We start from the raw sequence: 17,078 nt of genomic DNA, 5'->3' as shown, positions 1-17,078 counted from the left end.
GTTGATGTTTACCTTTCTTTGTTTTACGCACATGCGACAACTTGTCTTATCTCTACCAAAGCCAAAAACTTCATTCCTCGCTAGTCTTCTGTGCCATAAAAACCTGGTTAATATGTACGGCTTAGACATATTCAGATCGAACAAGCACATTTGAAAGAGAAAACGATCAAATTCATGAAATTAAAATCCATGATGAAGCTGCAGGCTTCAGTCTCCACTTGCTCACACATGTCTGGTGGTGTCTTTCTTCTTTGTGTGGTTGTCTTTCTAAAGTTTTGCTCAGGGCTTGCAGTGTCGACTCACTCAACGGTTGAGTTTCTCCCTGGGTTCCAGGGAATTCTTCCTTTTCATTTAGAAACCGGGTATGTCGGCGTCGGTGAATCGGAGGAAGTGCAGCTTTTCTACTACTTTGTCAAGTCTGAGAGGAAACCTGACAAAGATCCTCTGTTTCTTTGGCTAACAGGGGGTCCTGGTTGCTCTGCCTGGTCCGGCCTTGTCTTTGAAATAGGTAAAAAATTATAATAACAATTTTGGAAACTTTCATTCAATTATACGTCATTCATAAATTAAGCAAAATTACTGCATTGATGAAAGTGATTGCGTCAGTCACATGTATATATACATTATTAGTAAGTTGGTGATGATGACCAAAGAAATACCAAATTAATTTTTGAGACTTTTTTATATATTCAATTTCAGGTCCACTAAGATATAAGGTAGAGCAGTACAATGGAAGCCTCCCGACATTAGTCTTAAATCCCTTCTCATGGACAAAGGTGACAGTATTTTTCTTCCGCATGATTTAAGTTCATAAACATCTATATCAGTGACATCACACGTTTAATTTTTAGGGAAGTTCAAACTCATAATTTTATACTTTCATTTGTTAAAGAAAAATAATATCACTAAAGTTTTTGTTTGACTAATTTACTTTTATTTAATTTTTTTATTTGTTTATCAATAGGTATAAATTAATCTTTTAACTTTCTAGTGCATACTATATATATATATATATATATATATGGACGGTAAGGTTACGGTGTGAGGATGATTCGCATGTGGATCATAAAAAAAACATTAGTTTTGTTATTAGATATAAAATGCAAAATCGATGTTTTTTTTTTTTTTTTTTAAATCAGTTTTGGTGTCAATCCGCATGCTGTCTACACCATAATCTCGTTCTATATATATATATATATGTACAGTTTTGTTGTAATTATTAGTTATATATTTATATATTAATCTACAGTTTTGTTGTAATTATTAGTTATATCCATATATATATATATATATATATTAATTTGGAAAAGAGTAACATGTTCCGTGGTATAGTGCGGAGATACAAAACTGTAGAAGAAATTATTTTCATTTTTATTCTTCTCTGTTTTTACCTCCTGAATATTGGAAGGATGATGTTGGATTAGCAGGTATCCAGCATAATATTTGTAGATTCACCGGTAGGTACTGGATTTTCTTATGGAAGGACTTCCATGGCATCTCAATCTGGAGATTTCAAACAAGTGGATCATCTCCTCCAGTTCTTCAGAAAGGTTGCTTTCTTCACTATACTTGTAGTACTCTTAAAAAGACTGATATGGTTCCTCAACCATGTGTTTAACTATTGGCTTATGAATATCAATTATCAAGCGCAAAAATCAAATCTATGTTTTTATTGTGATTTCTATAAATGCATTTTAACTTGCTATTTACTTGTTCTTGTTCATTCTAGCTCCTTTATGTTGATGAACTGTTTCTTTTGTTAATGAATTAGTATCTTTTATTTTTACTAAATTAGAATTAATGCATGTACTTGTAGTGGTTGATTAATCATCCAGAATTTATCTCGAATCCATTCTACATTGGTGGGGATTCGTACTCTGGCCTTACTGTCCCTGTCCTTGTCCAGCAGATCACAAAGGGTATGAAAATAAATACATGTAAATCGAAATCAATAATGATAGAACACTAAAGAATTTAGCATGTAGCTACTTCTTTACTCGCATGCGACTGCTAATATACATTCGTTCTCTTAATTTTTTGACCGTACAGAAAACGAAGGCGGCATCATACAATCTATAAATCTTCAGGTACATAGCTATGCTTCTCTCACTAATTCTACTTCTCCTCTCATTCAAAAATTATATTAGAATTATATCATTTGAAAGCTGAAATAGATTTTTTTTTTTAATGGAAAATATGTAGTCTATGTGGTCATACAAAAGGAATAGCTAACTTCAACGTCAAATTTCGTAATGTGGTTTTTAGGGATACTTACTTGGAAACCCGGGAACAGAACCAGGTGAAGGGAATTTTGCAATCCCATTTGCTCATGGAATGGCACTTATATCTGATGAGCTCTACAAGGTGATTTTGTTTTGTTTTTTTTTTTTTTTCTCTGATTCTCATCATTAGCCACCATGGAAATGCGATTATTCGAAGAAACGGCAACAAAATATTTAATTAAAGCCAATTGATGCAGTCATTGGAGAAAAGTTGTGGAGGAGAATACATAAACGTAAAACCCAGCAATACAGAGTGTCAGAAACATCTTCAAGCCTATGACAAGGTAGACACTTTTATCCTTAAGATATTCTAATTACCATTTACCTCATGCTATTGTATTGTTTGTTCCATTTAAGTTTGAAAATTTTAATGCACTTGTTAAAATTCCCATGTTCAGTGCGTTTCAGGAATTGATAAAGCATATATTTTGGACCCCTACTGCAGTTTTAGTTCTCCAAAGCCACAAGATGGTAGATATGAAAGAAGGTTGCTCAATGAGAAATATCAAGCAGTTACTGATTCTGAATCACTACCCACGTTGGGCTGTCGTGTAAGATCATGAGTACAAACTTATAACTATATGAGATCAAAATCACAACTCTCTTGTTTCCTTATAATGTCCAAATGTAATCAATTCTCTTTAACATTCATGATCTGTCTTTTTATGCATGTCTAGGAATATGAGCACTTGCTCTCTAGATACTGGGCCAACGATCCTGATGTCCGCCAAGCACTACACATAAGAAATGTATGTATAAGATACGGCTAAATAGACCATAGCAGTGATAGAAAGGCACGATATGTAGCCTCATTGGTATACCTTGCAGGGAAGTATAGGGCAATGGCAGCGATGCAATTTTGACTTACCTTATCAGCGTGAGGTCCATAACAGCTTCCCGTATCATGTAAAACTTAGTACTATTGGCTATCGGTCTTTAATATACAGGTTGGTTGTCTCTGTATTCCATATTTTTACAGAAATTTGTGTTAATTTATTGACTAATTCCCATTTTCTTGTTTGGTCCACTTTTCCTCAACAGTGGAGATCATGACATGTTGGTACCATACTTAGGGACTCAAGCATGGATAAGATCTTTGAATTATTCCATTGTTGATGATTGGAGGCCATGGCTTGTCAAAGGCCAAGTAGCAGGGTAATTACAATATGATTATCATATATATGTATATGTATATACCAAACAGGCCGTGAGACTTTTGAATGGTTGATTTACTTTGGTGTGTAGGTACACAAGGACTTACTCCAATAGGATGACATTTGCAACTGTTAAGGCAAGAAAGTTTCTGTATTACATAGTGATTAACTCGTGGAAGTCATATTTTTATTTATTTTGTGTTCTGTTGGGTTATATTATATATATGTGCAGGGGGCAGGGCACACAGCTCCTCAGTACAAGCCTGAAGAGTGTTTCGGTATGTTTAAGAGGTGGATAGATTATGAACCTCTCTAATCTTATTCATCTCCACCTCCTCTGCTTCAATTTGTACATGCATTGCACGATTTGGCACTGCTGCGGCACTGCCTGCCAAGCCAAGCTTACTTGTATTTACATGTTCCACTTTTTGCTACACAACAATTGTAGAACTCATCTCTCTCTCTCTCTCTCTATATATATATATATATATATCCATCTCAATAATGGCAAGCACGGATTGGCAATATGAATCGTTGAATCATGGCCTCCTAAAGTGGATATTGTAATTCAATCTAAAGAACACCAAAAAAGCTCTTGGTTTCCAAAAAATAAAAATAAAAAAATAAAAAATTCCTTTACTAATTTAGTTTTAATTTTCCCTTTTCTTATTATTTATTATTTATTATTTATTATTATTATTTTTTTGGTTTCCTATCTAAGCAAATTCAGTGGTTGTTATAAAAACGAATTACACGCCCAAACTAAGACATTGTTTCAATTCAGATATACAATTGGTTGATTTTTTAATCCGAATGCAATCGGTAAAGGTTTTTTTTTTTTTTTTTTTTTTGGGGGGGGGGGAGGGGGGGGGGGCTAGAAAATTTAATCGGTAAAGTTACTAATACCATGTCGTTATTATAATGATATGGTGACTTTAATATCAATTATCTCCTTGAAAGGAAAAAGAGGTTCACGTGCTCTCTTCGTTTTAAGAGACAAAAAGAAAAAAATAAAATAAAATAAATAAAAATAGAGTCAAATGTCGAAGGTCCTCCATATAGATTTTTTTTTTTTTTTCCTTGGTTAATTGGTCCTCCATGTAGATAATTTACTTGAAGAAAACAATTAATATGTTATCCCAATTCGAGCATATTTAAATATGACCATGTAAAACAGGAGCATGTTTTTCTGCTTATCTTGTGAACATGCCAAATCCTTTTAAGACCATGGTCAGAAAAAAAAAAAAAAAAAATCAAAATAATAAGAAAAGAAAGGACCTTTTTTGTGCCGTGAGTCCCATTGTGATTTTTCTTTTCTTTTATTTATTTATTTTCCGCATATTAAAGTCGGTATCTCCACCAAAGCAAAATCAGAACTAAAAACCCATCAATAGCAGTGTGCCCACGCATGGTGTCCATTTCAGTGCCGGATGAATGGTCTATGCCTTGAGTTCCATAAAAAAGAGGCTTCAAAATTTTTTCATATTATGCAAAAAAGAAAATATACATGTATATGTATTTTTACCACTAAAAAAATTTCATATTAAAATTGATTTATATGACTATATATTTATATATGTATATATATATTTATAGGTACACCTGGACTTACTGGAATCAGATTACATTTACAACTGTCAAGGTTAGAAAGTTTTTCATTAGAGATAGACATGATTTAGTTGATTTTGTGGAAATTGAATTCCTTTTTTTTGAATTTATTTTTCGGTTCTGGTTTCTTTAAAAGTGCAGGATGCGGGGCACAGAGCTCCTCAGTACAAGGCTGAGGAGTGTTTTGGTATAAGTTTTAAGAGATGGATAAACCTCTGTAATCCGGCTTATATATTTACATTTACATGTTTCACATTTGGCCAAACAGTATTATAAAACTTATATATCCATCTGAATTTTGAGTTTTTCATCGTATCTTAAGAAAGATCCTGTGCTGTACTTGATAGCATTGGGATTATTAGATAAGATTATTGGCTCTCAGATAGTCCATAAACTATGTTTCAACATTTTATTTTTTTGGCACTTTGGTCTTTAAAATTATTTTTAATAGCTTAAAACATACAATACACTTTTTTTTTTTTTTTTCTCTTGCAAAAGAAAAGATCTCGTATCATCGATCTAGATTTTAGGGAACTATAGACCATTAGCAGAGTGTATATTTATAACTTTATGGGAATCCATAAATTACCTATTTTATTGTACTTATCGTCTTCTTCCACTGTATGCAACATGTAAAATCCATACTAAAGCTTAGTCGAAACATATCAGAATTCAAACCCGTAACTCCTACAAAAAAGTATGATACAATACAATTATGATATAGTACAATATGAGACTTAATTTCCTACATGATTTTGCATGTTGCATAGGTACATTGTATATTTAGTACACTGTATATTATTTTTTTTTAGCTTGGAAGTACTTTGCATATCTCAAAATTGCTCAAAAACGTAGAAAGAATAAGTACAAGGACTAAAGAGCACTAAAATCCAAATTTTAAGAATCAAAATGCTAAATAAATGTCCAAACCCAAATGCAACTATGAATATAATTCATAATTCAAGAACTAACAGAATTTTTAACCTTATTAAACATATATACATAGAACTTTTAAGAGAAAATACTCATTCAAAAGTTAGCATATATTTTAGTCTGACAAAAATTTTCGTAACAAATAGATTGGAAATTAATTATGGTGGTAAAAGCGTCAGTTTTAAAATCGCATGCTCTTTAATTTAGAGGGGCAGTAGTACTAATAATGGTCTGTCCACCACGGCAACGCAACCCAAGGCGAGCAAAGGTGTCAATTCTCCAGCTAATCTTCTGAACCAACCTCTCCCACTGTCATACACCTGGCTATATATATAGTTTATATTCAGAAAAGGAACAAACTAATAAATATTTTTTATTTTTTTTCATTTTAAAAATTTATAAGAGTTCGAGCAAAGTTAGCATTTGCATGCTGAAATTAAAAACTCCATGGAAGGACTACTGGGATCAGCTTCTAATTTCTCTCACATTTTCCTTCTTCTTTTTCTTCTATTGCCTTGTTCACAGCTTGCGGTGCCTCTGAATGTGCATAAGTTTCTTCCTGGGTTTCTGGAGGGACCTCTTCCTTTTCATCTTGAAACTGGGTATACATTTGGCTAGCTTCGCTGCTCTACTCACTACTGGTTTTAGTCTTAGCTACCTAGCTAAGACATTTATATTCTTTTAATCGTTAGTGATAAATTGTCATATATATATATATATATATAATATAAGGTACATTGGAGTGGGTGAATCTGAGGAAGTGCAGCTTTTCTACTACTTTGTAAAGTCTGAGAGGAATCCAGAGAAAGACCCTCTCATGCTTTGGCTAACAGGTGGTCCTGGTTGCTCTGCCTGGTCTGGCCTTGCCTTTGAAGTTGGTAATCATATACCATATGATCCATATGTACTTCTGCTTCTAAAATTGCAAATTACTAAATGCATGCATTGTGCATATCGCCTAGTCAATGATCTAAAAGAGTACTTGTCGAATTATTTACAATTACAGGATGATAAATCTGAGCTTTCCTTTGGTTTGAATGGTAGGTCCGATAAAATATAACATAGAACATTACAATCGAAGTCTCCCGACGTTTGTCTTAAATCCATCAGCCTGGACAAAGGTGATGATATATATATATATATATATATGTATGTATATATATATATATATATATTTCTCTTTCACACCGTCTCTTCTCTCCTCTGCTACTTTTTGGTTATTTTAATAAACATTTAATTACAACCAAATTTATATTTTTAGGTGTTATTTTCATTTACAGTTTGACAATATATATAGTAAAGGTAATAATTAATAGTGGATGATGAAGTAGCAGGTATCCAGCATAATATTTGTAGATTCACCAGTTGGTACTGGGTTTTCTTATGCAAAGACTGCTGCGGCATCTCAAACTGGAGATTTCAAACAAGTAGACCACCTCCTCCAATTCTTCAGAAAAGTAAGCTCATGATAAATCCATTTTTAAGAAAATTCTGATTTAGAGTTTTTTTATTTACTTCCTTAACATATAGTGAAACCATTAATTATAACAGTTTCTTTAAGTTTGCATTTTCAGGAAGAAAAATCACAATTATATATTATATATAGTTCATACAAGGCATATTATATAAAATCACAATGAAGAATAACTTCTCTCTTTATTGAGTAAGATTCTTTATATTTCTGCTAACTATTCACGATATATATGCATTTTGCAGTGGCTGATTGATCATCCGGAATTTAGCTCAAATCCAGTCTACATTGCAGGAGATTCCTACTCTGGCATGATTGTCCCTGTTCTTACCCAAAAGATCTCAAATGGTAATGCAAAATACAAACACATACATGTATATCAAAACGGAAAAACCGAAAATATTTTAGATGGAAAACCAGATAATGAAGGACGCGAGTGTTGGTATTCATTAATCTCTTGTTTCGTGCCATGCAGAAAATGAAGGAGGCATCAAACCGTCCATAGATCTTCAGGTTCATAATTCTGCTATGCTGCTCTTTCTACTTCTAGATTAAAATAATCCTATATGTTTGGAAGTTGAAACAGCCTTTTTAAAGAAAATATGCTGATCTACAATCTAGCCCTGGTCAATCATACAAAAGGAAAAGCTAACTTGAACAAAGACCTGCTTTTTACTTAATTACTAATCAAATCAAATATATACATTGAATATAAATTTTATAAAGAAGATACTTTATTCAGTCAGTGCTTCCAATAGAAATGTTGGTTAAATGGTTTTCAGGGATACATACTTGGGAACCCAATAACAGATCCAGCTGATAGCAATTTTAAAATCCCATTTGCTCATGGAATGGCACTTATATCTGATGAACTATACCAGGTGATTTGTATTTCTGATTGTCATCAGGCATTAAAAAAATAAAAATAAAAAATAAAAAATTCTGACTATTCAAAGAATGTCCACAAAAGAATCCTTGGAATAAAGCCAATTGATGCAGAACAGTTCATAATAAAAGTCAATCAGCATTTTATTTCAGTCATTGGAGAGAAGTTGTGGAGGAGATTACAACAACATAGATCCAAGCGATACAGAGTGCCAGAAACATCTTAAAGCTTATCGCATGGTTAGACATCCTTAAGATATTGTAAAACCCTGAGTAGTATTCTAATTTTGCTTCCATCTAATTATGAAACTAGTGAACTTGTTACAATTCCCATGTTCAGTGCATTTCAGATATTAATCAAGCATATATTTTGGAGCCCAACTGCAGTGCTAGGATTCCACAAAATATCATTAGTGAAAGAAGATCTCTCAATGAGAAATCTAAAGCCATCTTTGATCCATCGGATCCTGAACCCATGCCGGGATGTCCTGTAAGATGAGCAAGATTGGTTTATATTTTAACAAATTTAAACGATGAAAAACACTGGAAACTATTGCTTCCTCAATATCCAAACATATTTATTTGATTGGTTCTCTTTCTGATTAATTTATTAACTTTCTGCATATATGTAGAACAATGGATACTTTCTCTCTGCTTTTTGGGCCAATCATCCTGATGTCCGCCTCGCGCTTCACATACGAAAAGTATGTATATAGATGGTTCTAACATGAAAAAGTTTACCAGTAGCAAAGGAGGAGATTGTGTAACATGAAAGGTATGCCGTGCAGGGAAGTATCGGAAAATGGCGGCGATGCAAATTATTACCTTATTATCAGCATGAGGTCCATAGCAGTTTCCCATATCATGTAAATCTTAGTACTAAAGGCTATCGTTCTTTAATATACAGGTTGGTCTATGTATTCTGTATCTTAGAGAAATTTGGATTAAATTATTGGTCAACTTCTTATGATCTCTTTTGTTTCCCTCTAAAACAGTGGAGATCATGACTTGGCGGTACCATTCTTAGCAACTCAAGCATGGATAAGATGTTTGAATTACTCCATTGTTGATGATTGGAGGCCATGGCTTGTCCAAGGCTTTGTTGCAGGGTAATTAAAATATGGTATTTAAGTTGTATATTTTGGTACGAGTAATATAGTGAGTGTATATCAAATAGGCTGAGACTTGTAATCATTTTTTGATTTTGGTGTAGGTACACCAAGACTTACTCCAACCGGATGACATTTGCAACTGTCAAGGCAAGCAAGGATTCATTTATTTATTTTCAATTAGATAGAAAGTTATTTACTTCACTTTGTGGTAGAAGTTATATTTTTTTGTTATTATTTCTTATTGGTTCTTGGTGGGTTATATGTGCACAGGGAGCAGGGCACATAGCTCATGAATACAAGCCTGAACAGTGTTCTGCAATGTTTAAAAAATGGATAGAGTTTGAACCTCTCTAATCTGATCATCTCCACCTCCTCTGCTTTGTCAGTATCACCGCTTGCCAATGCCAAGCTTATTTTGCATTTACATGTTTCACTTTTTGCCTTAGCAATAATGTAGAACTCGTGTATGCATATGATATCCATCTCTATAAGAGCAAGCAGGAATTGACCGGCCCTCCTAAAGTAGATATTGTAATTCAGACTACTAGTAGTAGTTGTTGTTTTTTCTTTTTTCTTTTGGTCTATTCTGGCATAAAATCACTTCAAAAAATAAAACCAAAACAAGCCGGATAATTTCTCATAATAAAACAGTTGCTTTGCTTAAGAAATCCTTAATTTCTTAATTTCATAAAGCAAAAAATTTCTTTGGTTTCCTATCAAGCACATTCAGGCGTTGTCTAAAAAATTTCTTTGGCTTCCCATCGAAGCACTAAAAAGAAGTTCAAAACCAAGGTGCAAAACTATGAATATAATTCATAATTCCAGAACCAACAGAATTTAATAAATTTATAAAACTTTTAACTGAAGACACGCAGTCAAAAGTTAGCATATATTTTGTCTGACAAAGATTTTCATATAGAATTAAAAATTAATTAAATTAGTAAATAAATGCTCTTTAATTTTGCAGCAGTACAATCGTTTGTCCTTCATGCGAAAAAAATAAAAATGATGGTTTGTCCGCCATCGCAACGCAACCCAAGGCGAGCATTAATGGTGTCAATTCCCCAGCTAATCTTGTAAACCAACCTCTCTCACTGTCCTACACCTGGCTACATACATAGTTTAGATTCAGAACAGAACGGACAAACTAATAAATTTTCTGTTCTTTTTTTATTATTTTTATTATATATATATATATATATATACATATAAACTTTATGAGAGTTTGAGCAAAAATAGCATTTGCATGCTGAATTTAGAACTCCATGGAAGGAGAACAACTGGGTTCTTCAACTTCTCTTTTTTCTCACATTTTCCTTCTTCTCTTTCTTCTCTTGCCTTGTTCACAGCTTGCGCTGCCTCAGAATGTGCATAAGTTTCTTCCTGGGTTCCTGGAAGGACCTCTTCCTTTTCATCTTGAAACTGGGTACGTTTTGGCTAGCTAGCTTCGTTGCTCTACATCACTACTGGTTTTAGTATTAGCTACCTAGATAGCTACATTTATATCTTTTAATTGTTAGTGATAAATTGTTAAATATAAATATATATACATATTTATATATATATATATATATATAATATAAGGTACATTGGAGTGGGTGAATCTGAGGAAGTGCAGCTTTTCTACTACTTCGTAAAGTCTGAGAGGAATGCAGAGGAAGATCCTCTCATGCTTTGGCTAACAGGGGGTCCTGGTTGCTCTGCCTGGTCTGGCCTTGTCTTTGAAGTTGGTAATAATATTTATTCAAAATTCCATAGCATATGTACTTGTGCCTCTAAAATTATAAATAAACTGCATGCATGATTTGCGTATTGCCTAGTCAATGATCTCAGAGTACTTAGTCGAATTAATTACAATTACAGGAAGATGAATCTCATCTTTTTCTTTCGTTTGAATGGTAGGTCCAATAAAATATAACATGGAACATTACAATCGAAGTCTCCCAACATTCGTTTTAAATCCATCAGCCTGGACAAAGGTGATCGTATATATATATATATATATATTTCTCTTTCCCTCAAAGATTAATCAACAACCACACCATCTCTTCTCTCCTCTGCAACTTTGTACTTAATTTTTTAGTCATTTGCAAAAACCATATCATTACCACCAAAAGTTGTATTCTTGTAGATATTTACGCCTTTTATGTAACTCCTAATTTTATAATCTTGAATTTATAGTTCCTTTTTTTTTTTTTTTTTTTTTCTTTTTTGGTGTTATTTTCATTTATAGTTTGACAACATATTTAAAGGTCATAATTGATAGTGGTTGATGAAGTAGCAGGTATCCAGCATCATATTTGTGGATTCACCAGTGGGTACTGGATTTTCTTATGCAAAGACTGATATGGCATCTCAAACAGGAGATTTCAAACAAGTAGACCATCTCCTCCAATTCTTCAGAAAAGTAAGCTCATATGTCTTTTTTAAGAAAATTCTGATATACAGTTTAGATGTACTTCCTTAAGATACAGTGACAACCATTAGTTATAACAGTTTATTTAAGTTGCATTTTCAAGGAGAAAAATGAATTATACATAATTCACAAAAGGCATTTGTTGAGGAATGCTTGCCTGTTACATGTTCTTGTTCATGATCTTCTTTAATCTCGATGAAGAATAACTTTTCTTTTTATTGAGAAAGATTTTTTACATTTCTACTAACTATTCACAATATATATGCATTTTATAGTGGTCGATTGATCATCCGGAATTTAGCTCAAATCCAGTCTACGTGGCTGGAGATTCCTACTCTGGCATGATTGTCCCTGTTCTTGCCCAAAAGATCTCAAATGGTATGCAGATTACACATACATGTATATCAGAATGGACAAAGGAATATTTTAGATGGAAAAGCATATAATGATGTCAGTGTGTTGATATTCATTCTCTTCTGTTGCCATGCAGAAAATGAAGGCGGCATCAAACCGCTTATAAATCTTCAGGTTCATAATTATGCTGCTCTCTCTAATTCTCCTTGTACAAATATATATATATATATATATTTAATTAAAATGATCTTTTTTTAAAGTTGAAACAGCTCTTTCAGAGAAAATATATGCTGATCTACGGTGTAGCCCCGGATCATTCATACAAAAGAAATAACTAACTTGACAAAGCACCTGATTTGTACACAATTACTTATCAAATTAAATATACATTGAATAGAAATTTTATAAAGGAGATACTTCTGGTTCTACTAAAGTAGAAATGTTTGTTAATGGTTTTCAGGGATATTTACTTGGGAACCCAGCAACAGATCCAACAGATTCCAAATTTAAAATCCCATTTGCTCATGGAATGGCACTTATATCTGATGAACTCTACCAGGTGATTTGTTTTTTTTTATTCTCAGCAGCCACCAAAAAATTAAACAACGACCATTCAAAGAATATCCATAAAAGAATCATCGAAATAAAAGCCATTTGATGCAGAACAATTCTTAATAAACTAAATCTGCATTTTATTCAGTCATTGGAGAGAAGCTGTGGAGGTGATTACAATAACATATATCCAAGCAATACAGAGTGTAAGAAACATCTTAAAGCTTATCACAAAGTAAGACATCCTCAGTAGTATTCTAATTTTGCTTCCATCTAAGAATGAAGCTAATGCACTTGTTACAATTCTTATATTCAGTGCATTTCAGGCATTAACGCAGAATATATTTTGGAGCCCAACTGCAGTGATAGGATCTCACAAAATATCACTAGTAAAAGAAGGTCTCTCAGTAAGAAACCTAAAACTATCTTTGATCCATGGGATCCTGAACCCATGCCTGGTTGTCCTGTAAGATAAGCAAAGATCTGTTTATAATTAAAAAGATGAAAAAAAAAAAAAAAAACTCAACTCTATTGCTTCCTTAATATCTAAGCATGTCTGATTTATTAGCTTTCTTCATATTTATAGAACAATGGATACTTTCTCTCTGCTTATTGGGCCAACCATCCTGATGTCCGCCTAGCGCTTCACATACGAAAAGTATGCATATAGTTAGTTCTAAGACTAAGATGGAACATTTATCAGTAGCAAAGGAGAAGTTTGTGTAACCTGAAAGGTATGCCGTGCAGGGAAGTACCATTAATTGGCAGCGATGCAAATTATTACCTTATTATCAGCATGAGGTCCACAGCAGTTTCCCGTATCATGTATACCTTAGTGCAAAAGGCTATCGCTCTCTAATATATAGGTTGGTCTATGTATTATGCATCTTAGAGAAATTTGGATTTAACTTATTGGCCAACTTCTTATGATCTCTTTTGTTTCGCTCTCAAACAGTGGAGATCACGACTTGGGGGTGCCATTCTTAGCAACTCAAGCGTGGATAAGATCATTGAATAACTCCATTGTCGATGATTGGAGGCCATGGTTTGTCCAAGGCTTTGTTGCAGGGTAATTACAATATGAAATCTAAGTTGTATATTTTGTTACAGGCAAGATAGCGAGTGTTTATGATCAAATAGGCTGAGACTTCTAATCATTTTTTGATTTTGCTGTAGGTACACCAGGACTTACTCCAACCGGATGACATTTGCAACTGTCAAGGCAAGCAAGGGTTTTCTTTTATTTTGTTCATTATTATTTTTTAAAATTAGCCAGAAAGTTATTTGGTTGAGTTTGTCGCCGAAGTGGTATATATATATATATATATATATTTGTTTTTATTTCTTATTGGTTCTTGGTGGGTTATATGTGCACAGGGAGCAGGGCACATAGCTCCTGAATACAAGCCTGAACAGTGTTCTGCAATGTTTAAAAAGTGGATAAATTATGAACCTCTCTAATTTAATCATCTCCAGCTCCTCTGCGTTGTCAGTATCAATGCCTGCCAAGCTTATTTGCATTTACATATGCTTCACTTTTTGCCTTAACAATGTAGAACTTATGTATACATATGATATCCATCTCAATAAAGGCAAGCAGGGATTGGCAATATGAATTGCTAAATCAGGCCCCTCCTAACGTAGATATTGTAATTCAAAGTAGCAGCAGTTGTTTTTTCTTCGTTCTTTTGGTCTATTTTGGTATAAAATAACTTCAAGAAACAAAACCAAACAACCGGGTAATTTCACATAATAAACAGTTGCTTTGCTTGGCTGTTATTCAAGCACATTCAGGTGTTGTTGTCATAACAAAAGGAATTAAACACGCCATCTAAGAAAATCACGTAAAAAGAATCACTTAATTGGTGTTTAATCTCAAATGGTATGCTAAATAAATATGTATTTCAGCATTAGAACTCAACAAAATAATACAGACGAAAACCAGACAAGTGGGTTGAAAGCATTGTGCTGATATTCATTTTGTGTTTTTTAGCCACACAGAAAATGAAGACAGAATCATACCGTTTATAAATCTTGAGGTTGATAAATGATGCAGCTCTCTCTCTCTCTCTCTCTCTCTCTCTCTCTCATTCTTCTTCTCCTTTTGTTCGAAATTAATAAGATTAGACTTGTCCCTTTCGAAAGTTGAAAGAGAGCTTCTAGAGAAAATATGTGCTTGTGGGCATACAAAATTTGTTAATTTAGTGCTTCTACTATACATGCTAGTGTTTAAAATGGTTTCAAGGGATGCATACTTGCGAACCCAGTAACAGATCCAGCTGATGACAATTTTAAAATCCCATTTGCTCATGGAATGGTATTTAAATCTGATGAACTCTAAAGGTGATTTGTTTATCTAATTCTCATCAGCCACCAAAAAATACACCGACTATTAAAAGAAATGGCAAAGATAGAATAATGCTAATTGTTGGAGACCAATTCTAATAAATTAATTTAAATTTTCATTCAGTCATTGGAGAGAAGTTGTGGAGGAGCTTACTATAAGATATATCCAGCAAAAGAGCATAACAAACATCTTCGAGCTTACGACAAGAGTTAGGCATAGTGAATCTTCATCTGTTATTGCTTCCATCTAAGCATGAATTTTATTGCACTTATTATAATTCCCATGTAACAGTGTTTTAAAGGATTTGATAAACGTCATATTTTGGAGCCCAACTGCAGTTTTAGTATCCCAGAGCCACAAAATGAGAAGCCTAAGCTCTTTTTGATCCTGAATCACTACCCACTTTGGGTTGTCCTGTAAGATGATAAGCAAAAAGCAATATCGTTTATACTTGGAAGAGCTCTATAAGATTTTGTAAAAAAAAAAGAAGGAAAATGGCTTTCTTTTTTCCTTAATTTACTAATATATTTTATTGACTCTGATTTGTTAGTTTTTAGTAGAACTATAAAGTATAAACACCTGCTTTCTGGCTATTGGGCCAATGATCTTGAGGTCGGCCTTGAGCCTCATATACGAAAGGTATGAATGAGGTGGGCAAAATCAAAATAGAACCTTAAAGCTGTGTTTGATAATAAGTTCATTTTTTATTTTTTGTCTCTACCTTTTTCTTTTTAAATTGTGTATGGTTTACTTATTTTAACAGTTTGTTAACATTAATTGATGGTAGTTAAAGTTTAGTAAACATATCAATTAATTACAAATGTTAACAAATTATCAACTAACATTAACGAACCATTAAAATAAGCAAACTACATACAATTTATATATATATAAAAAAAAAAAAAAAAAAAAAACTTGTTATCAGCCAAGGCCTATACTAATTATGAAACAAAGGAGATGGTGTAACCTGAAAGGCATGCTGATGCAGGAAAGTGTAGGGCAATGGCTACGATGTAATTCTGGATTACCTTATCAACATGAGGTCATTAGCAGCATTCCTTACCGTGCAAACTTTAGTGCCAAAAGCTACCGTTCTCGAATCTACATGTTGGTCTAACTATATTCTGTATTTTCCAGAAATTAGTTTGGGATTAATTTACAGGCCTACTTCTTATCATCATTGTTATTTTTATTTTTATTTTGCATTTGGTAAACTTTTTTCAACAGTGGAGATCATGATTTGGTAGTACCATTTTTAGCGACTCAAGCATGGATAAGATCTGTTGATGATTGGAACGGTTTGTCCAAGGCCATCTTGCAGGGTAATTCCAGCATCATATAAATATCTCACATGTATATTTTGGCACAGGAAGATTGTGAGTATAGCAACAGGATGAGACTTTTAATCATTGTTTCATTTGAGTAGATATACCAGGACTTACTCCAATCAGATGACATTTGCAACTGTGAAGGCAAGAAATTTTTTTCATGGAGATTTATTTTTCGGTCATGAATTTGTCTTGCGGAAGTTATATTTTGGTGGTTTATTTATATATTTATTCTGGTTGTATGTGCAGAGAAGAAGACACACAGCTCCTCGGTACAAAGCCTGAAGAATGCTTTGGCATGTTTAGAAGTTTATTAGATTATGAACCTCTATAGTCATCATCTTACAGCTCTCCAAAACTCATATGGACTCATGTCTCCATCTCGATAAAAGCAAGAAGGGATAGAAAATATGAATTGCTATATCATGATCCTCAACGAAAATATTGTACCACAAAGTTGTCTTGTTTTGTATTGTTTACTTTCCGTTTTTCATTTTTGCTTTTTGTTTTTATTTTCGTTTTTTGTTCCTTCTGACATAAAACTACTTTGAAAAACATGTCCAAACAAGAACAAAATATTCATTGGTCTTCACATGGAAGAGTTGCCAAAACAAGAATTTACACTCGCCGATAAAA

At 33.2% G+C, this 17,078-nt stretch overlaps 2 protein-coding genes across 2 annotated transcripts; both read left to right on the top strand.

Annotated features, from left to right (window-relative positions):
• Positions 1-63: 63 nt before the first annotated feature.
• On the top strand, positions 64-4,090 carry LOC107433715 (serine carboxypeptidase-like 1). Its single transcript, XM_025067140.3, has 13 exons — positions 64-508; positions 700-776; positions 1,428-1,550; positions 1,817-1,919; positions 2,050-2,087; positions 2,266-2,364; positions 2,480-2,566; positions 2,681-2,833; positions 2,960-3,031; positions 3,111-3,229; positions 3,324-3,437; positions 3,528-3,573; positions 3,669-4,090. Exons 1-13 carry the CDS (start codon positions 175-177, stop codon positions 3,750-3,752), a joined length of 1,449 nt encoding a protein of 482 aa, XP_024922908.1. The 5' UTR covers positions 64-174; the 3' UTR covers positions 3,753-4,090.
• Positions 4,091-6,356: 2,266 nt separating this feature from the next.
• On the top strand, positions 6,357-14,379 carry LOC107433655 (uncharacterized). The gene is made up of 29 exons (XM_016044973.4): positions 6,357-6,579; positions 6,710-6,855; positions 7,022-7,098; positions 7,312-7,434; positions 7,694-7,796; positions 7,924-7,961; positions 8,231-8,329; positions 8,487-8,573; positions 8,674-8,823; positions 8,966-9,037; positions 9,122-9,240; positions 9,329-9,442; positions 9,547-9,592; positions 9,716-9,783; positions 9,892-9,976; positions 10,705-10,871; positions 11,030-11,175; positions 11,348-11,424; positions 11,730-11,852; positions 12,137-12,239; positions 12,352-12,389; positions 12,676-12,774; positions 12,916-13,002; positions 13,084-13,233; positions 13,354-13,425; positions 13,515-13,633; positions 13,723-13,836; positions 13,944-13,989; positions 14,145-14,379. The coding sequence occupies exons 1-29, from the start codon at positions 6,425-6,427 to the stop codon at positions 14,226-14,228; spliced, it is 2,907 nt and encodes a 968-aa protein (XP_015900459.4). The 5' UTR covers positions 6,357-6,424; the 3' UTR covers positions 14,229-14,379.
• The last annotated feature ends 2,699 nt before the right edge of the window (positions 14,380-17,078 follow it).

This window comes from Ziziphus jujuba, chromosome 5, assembly GCF_031755915.1.
Source record: "Ziziphus jujuba cultivar Dongzao chromosome 5, ASM3175591v1".
NCBI lineage: Eukaryota > Viridiplantae > Streptophyta > Magnoliopsida > Rosales > Rhamnaceae > Ziziphus > Ziziphus jujuba.
This window is presented reverse-complemented; position numbering and strand designations above follow the sequence as displayed.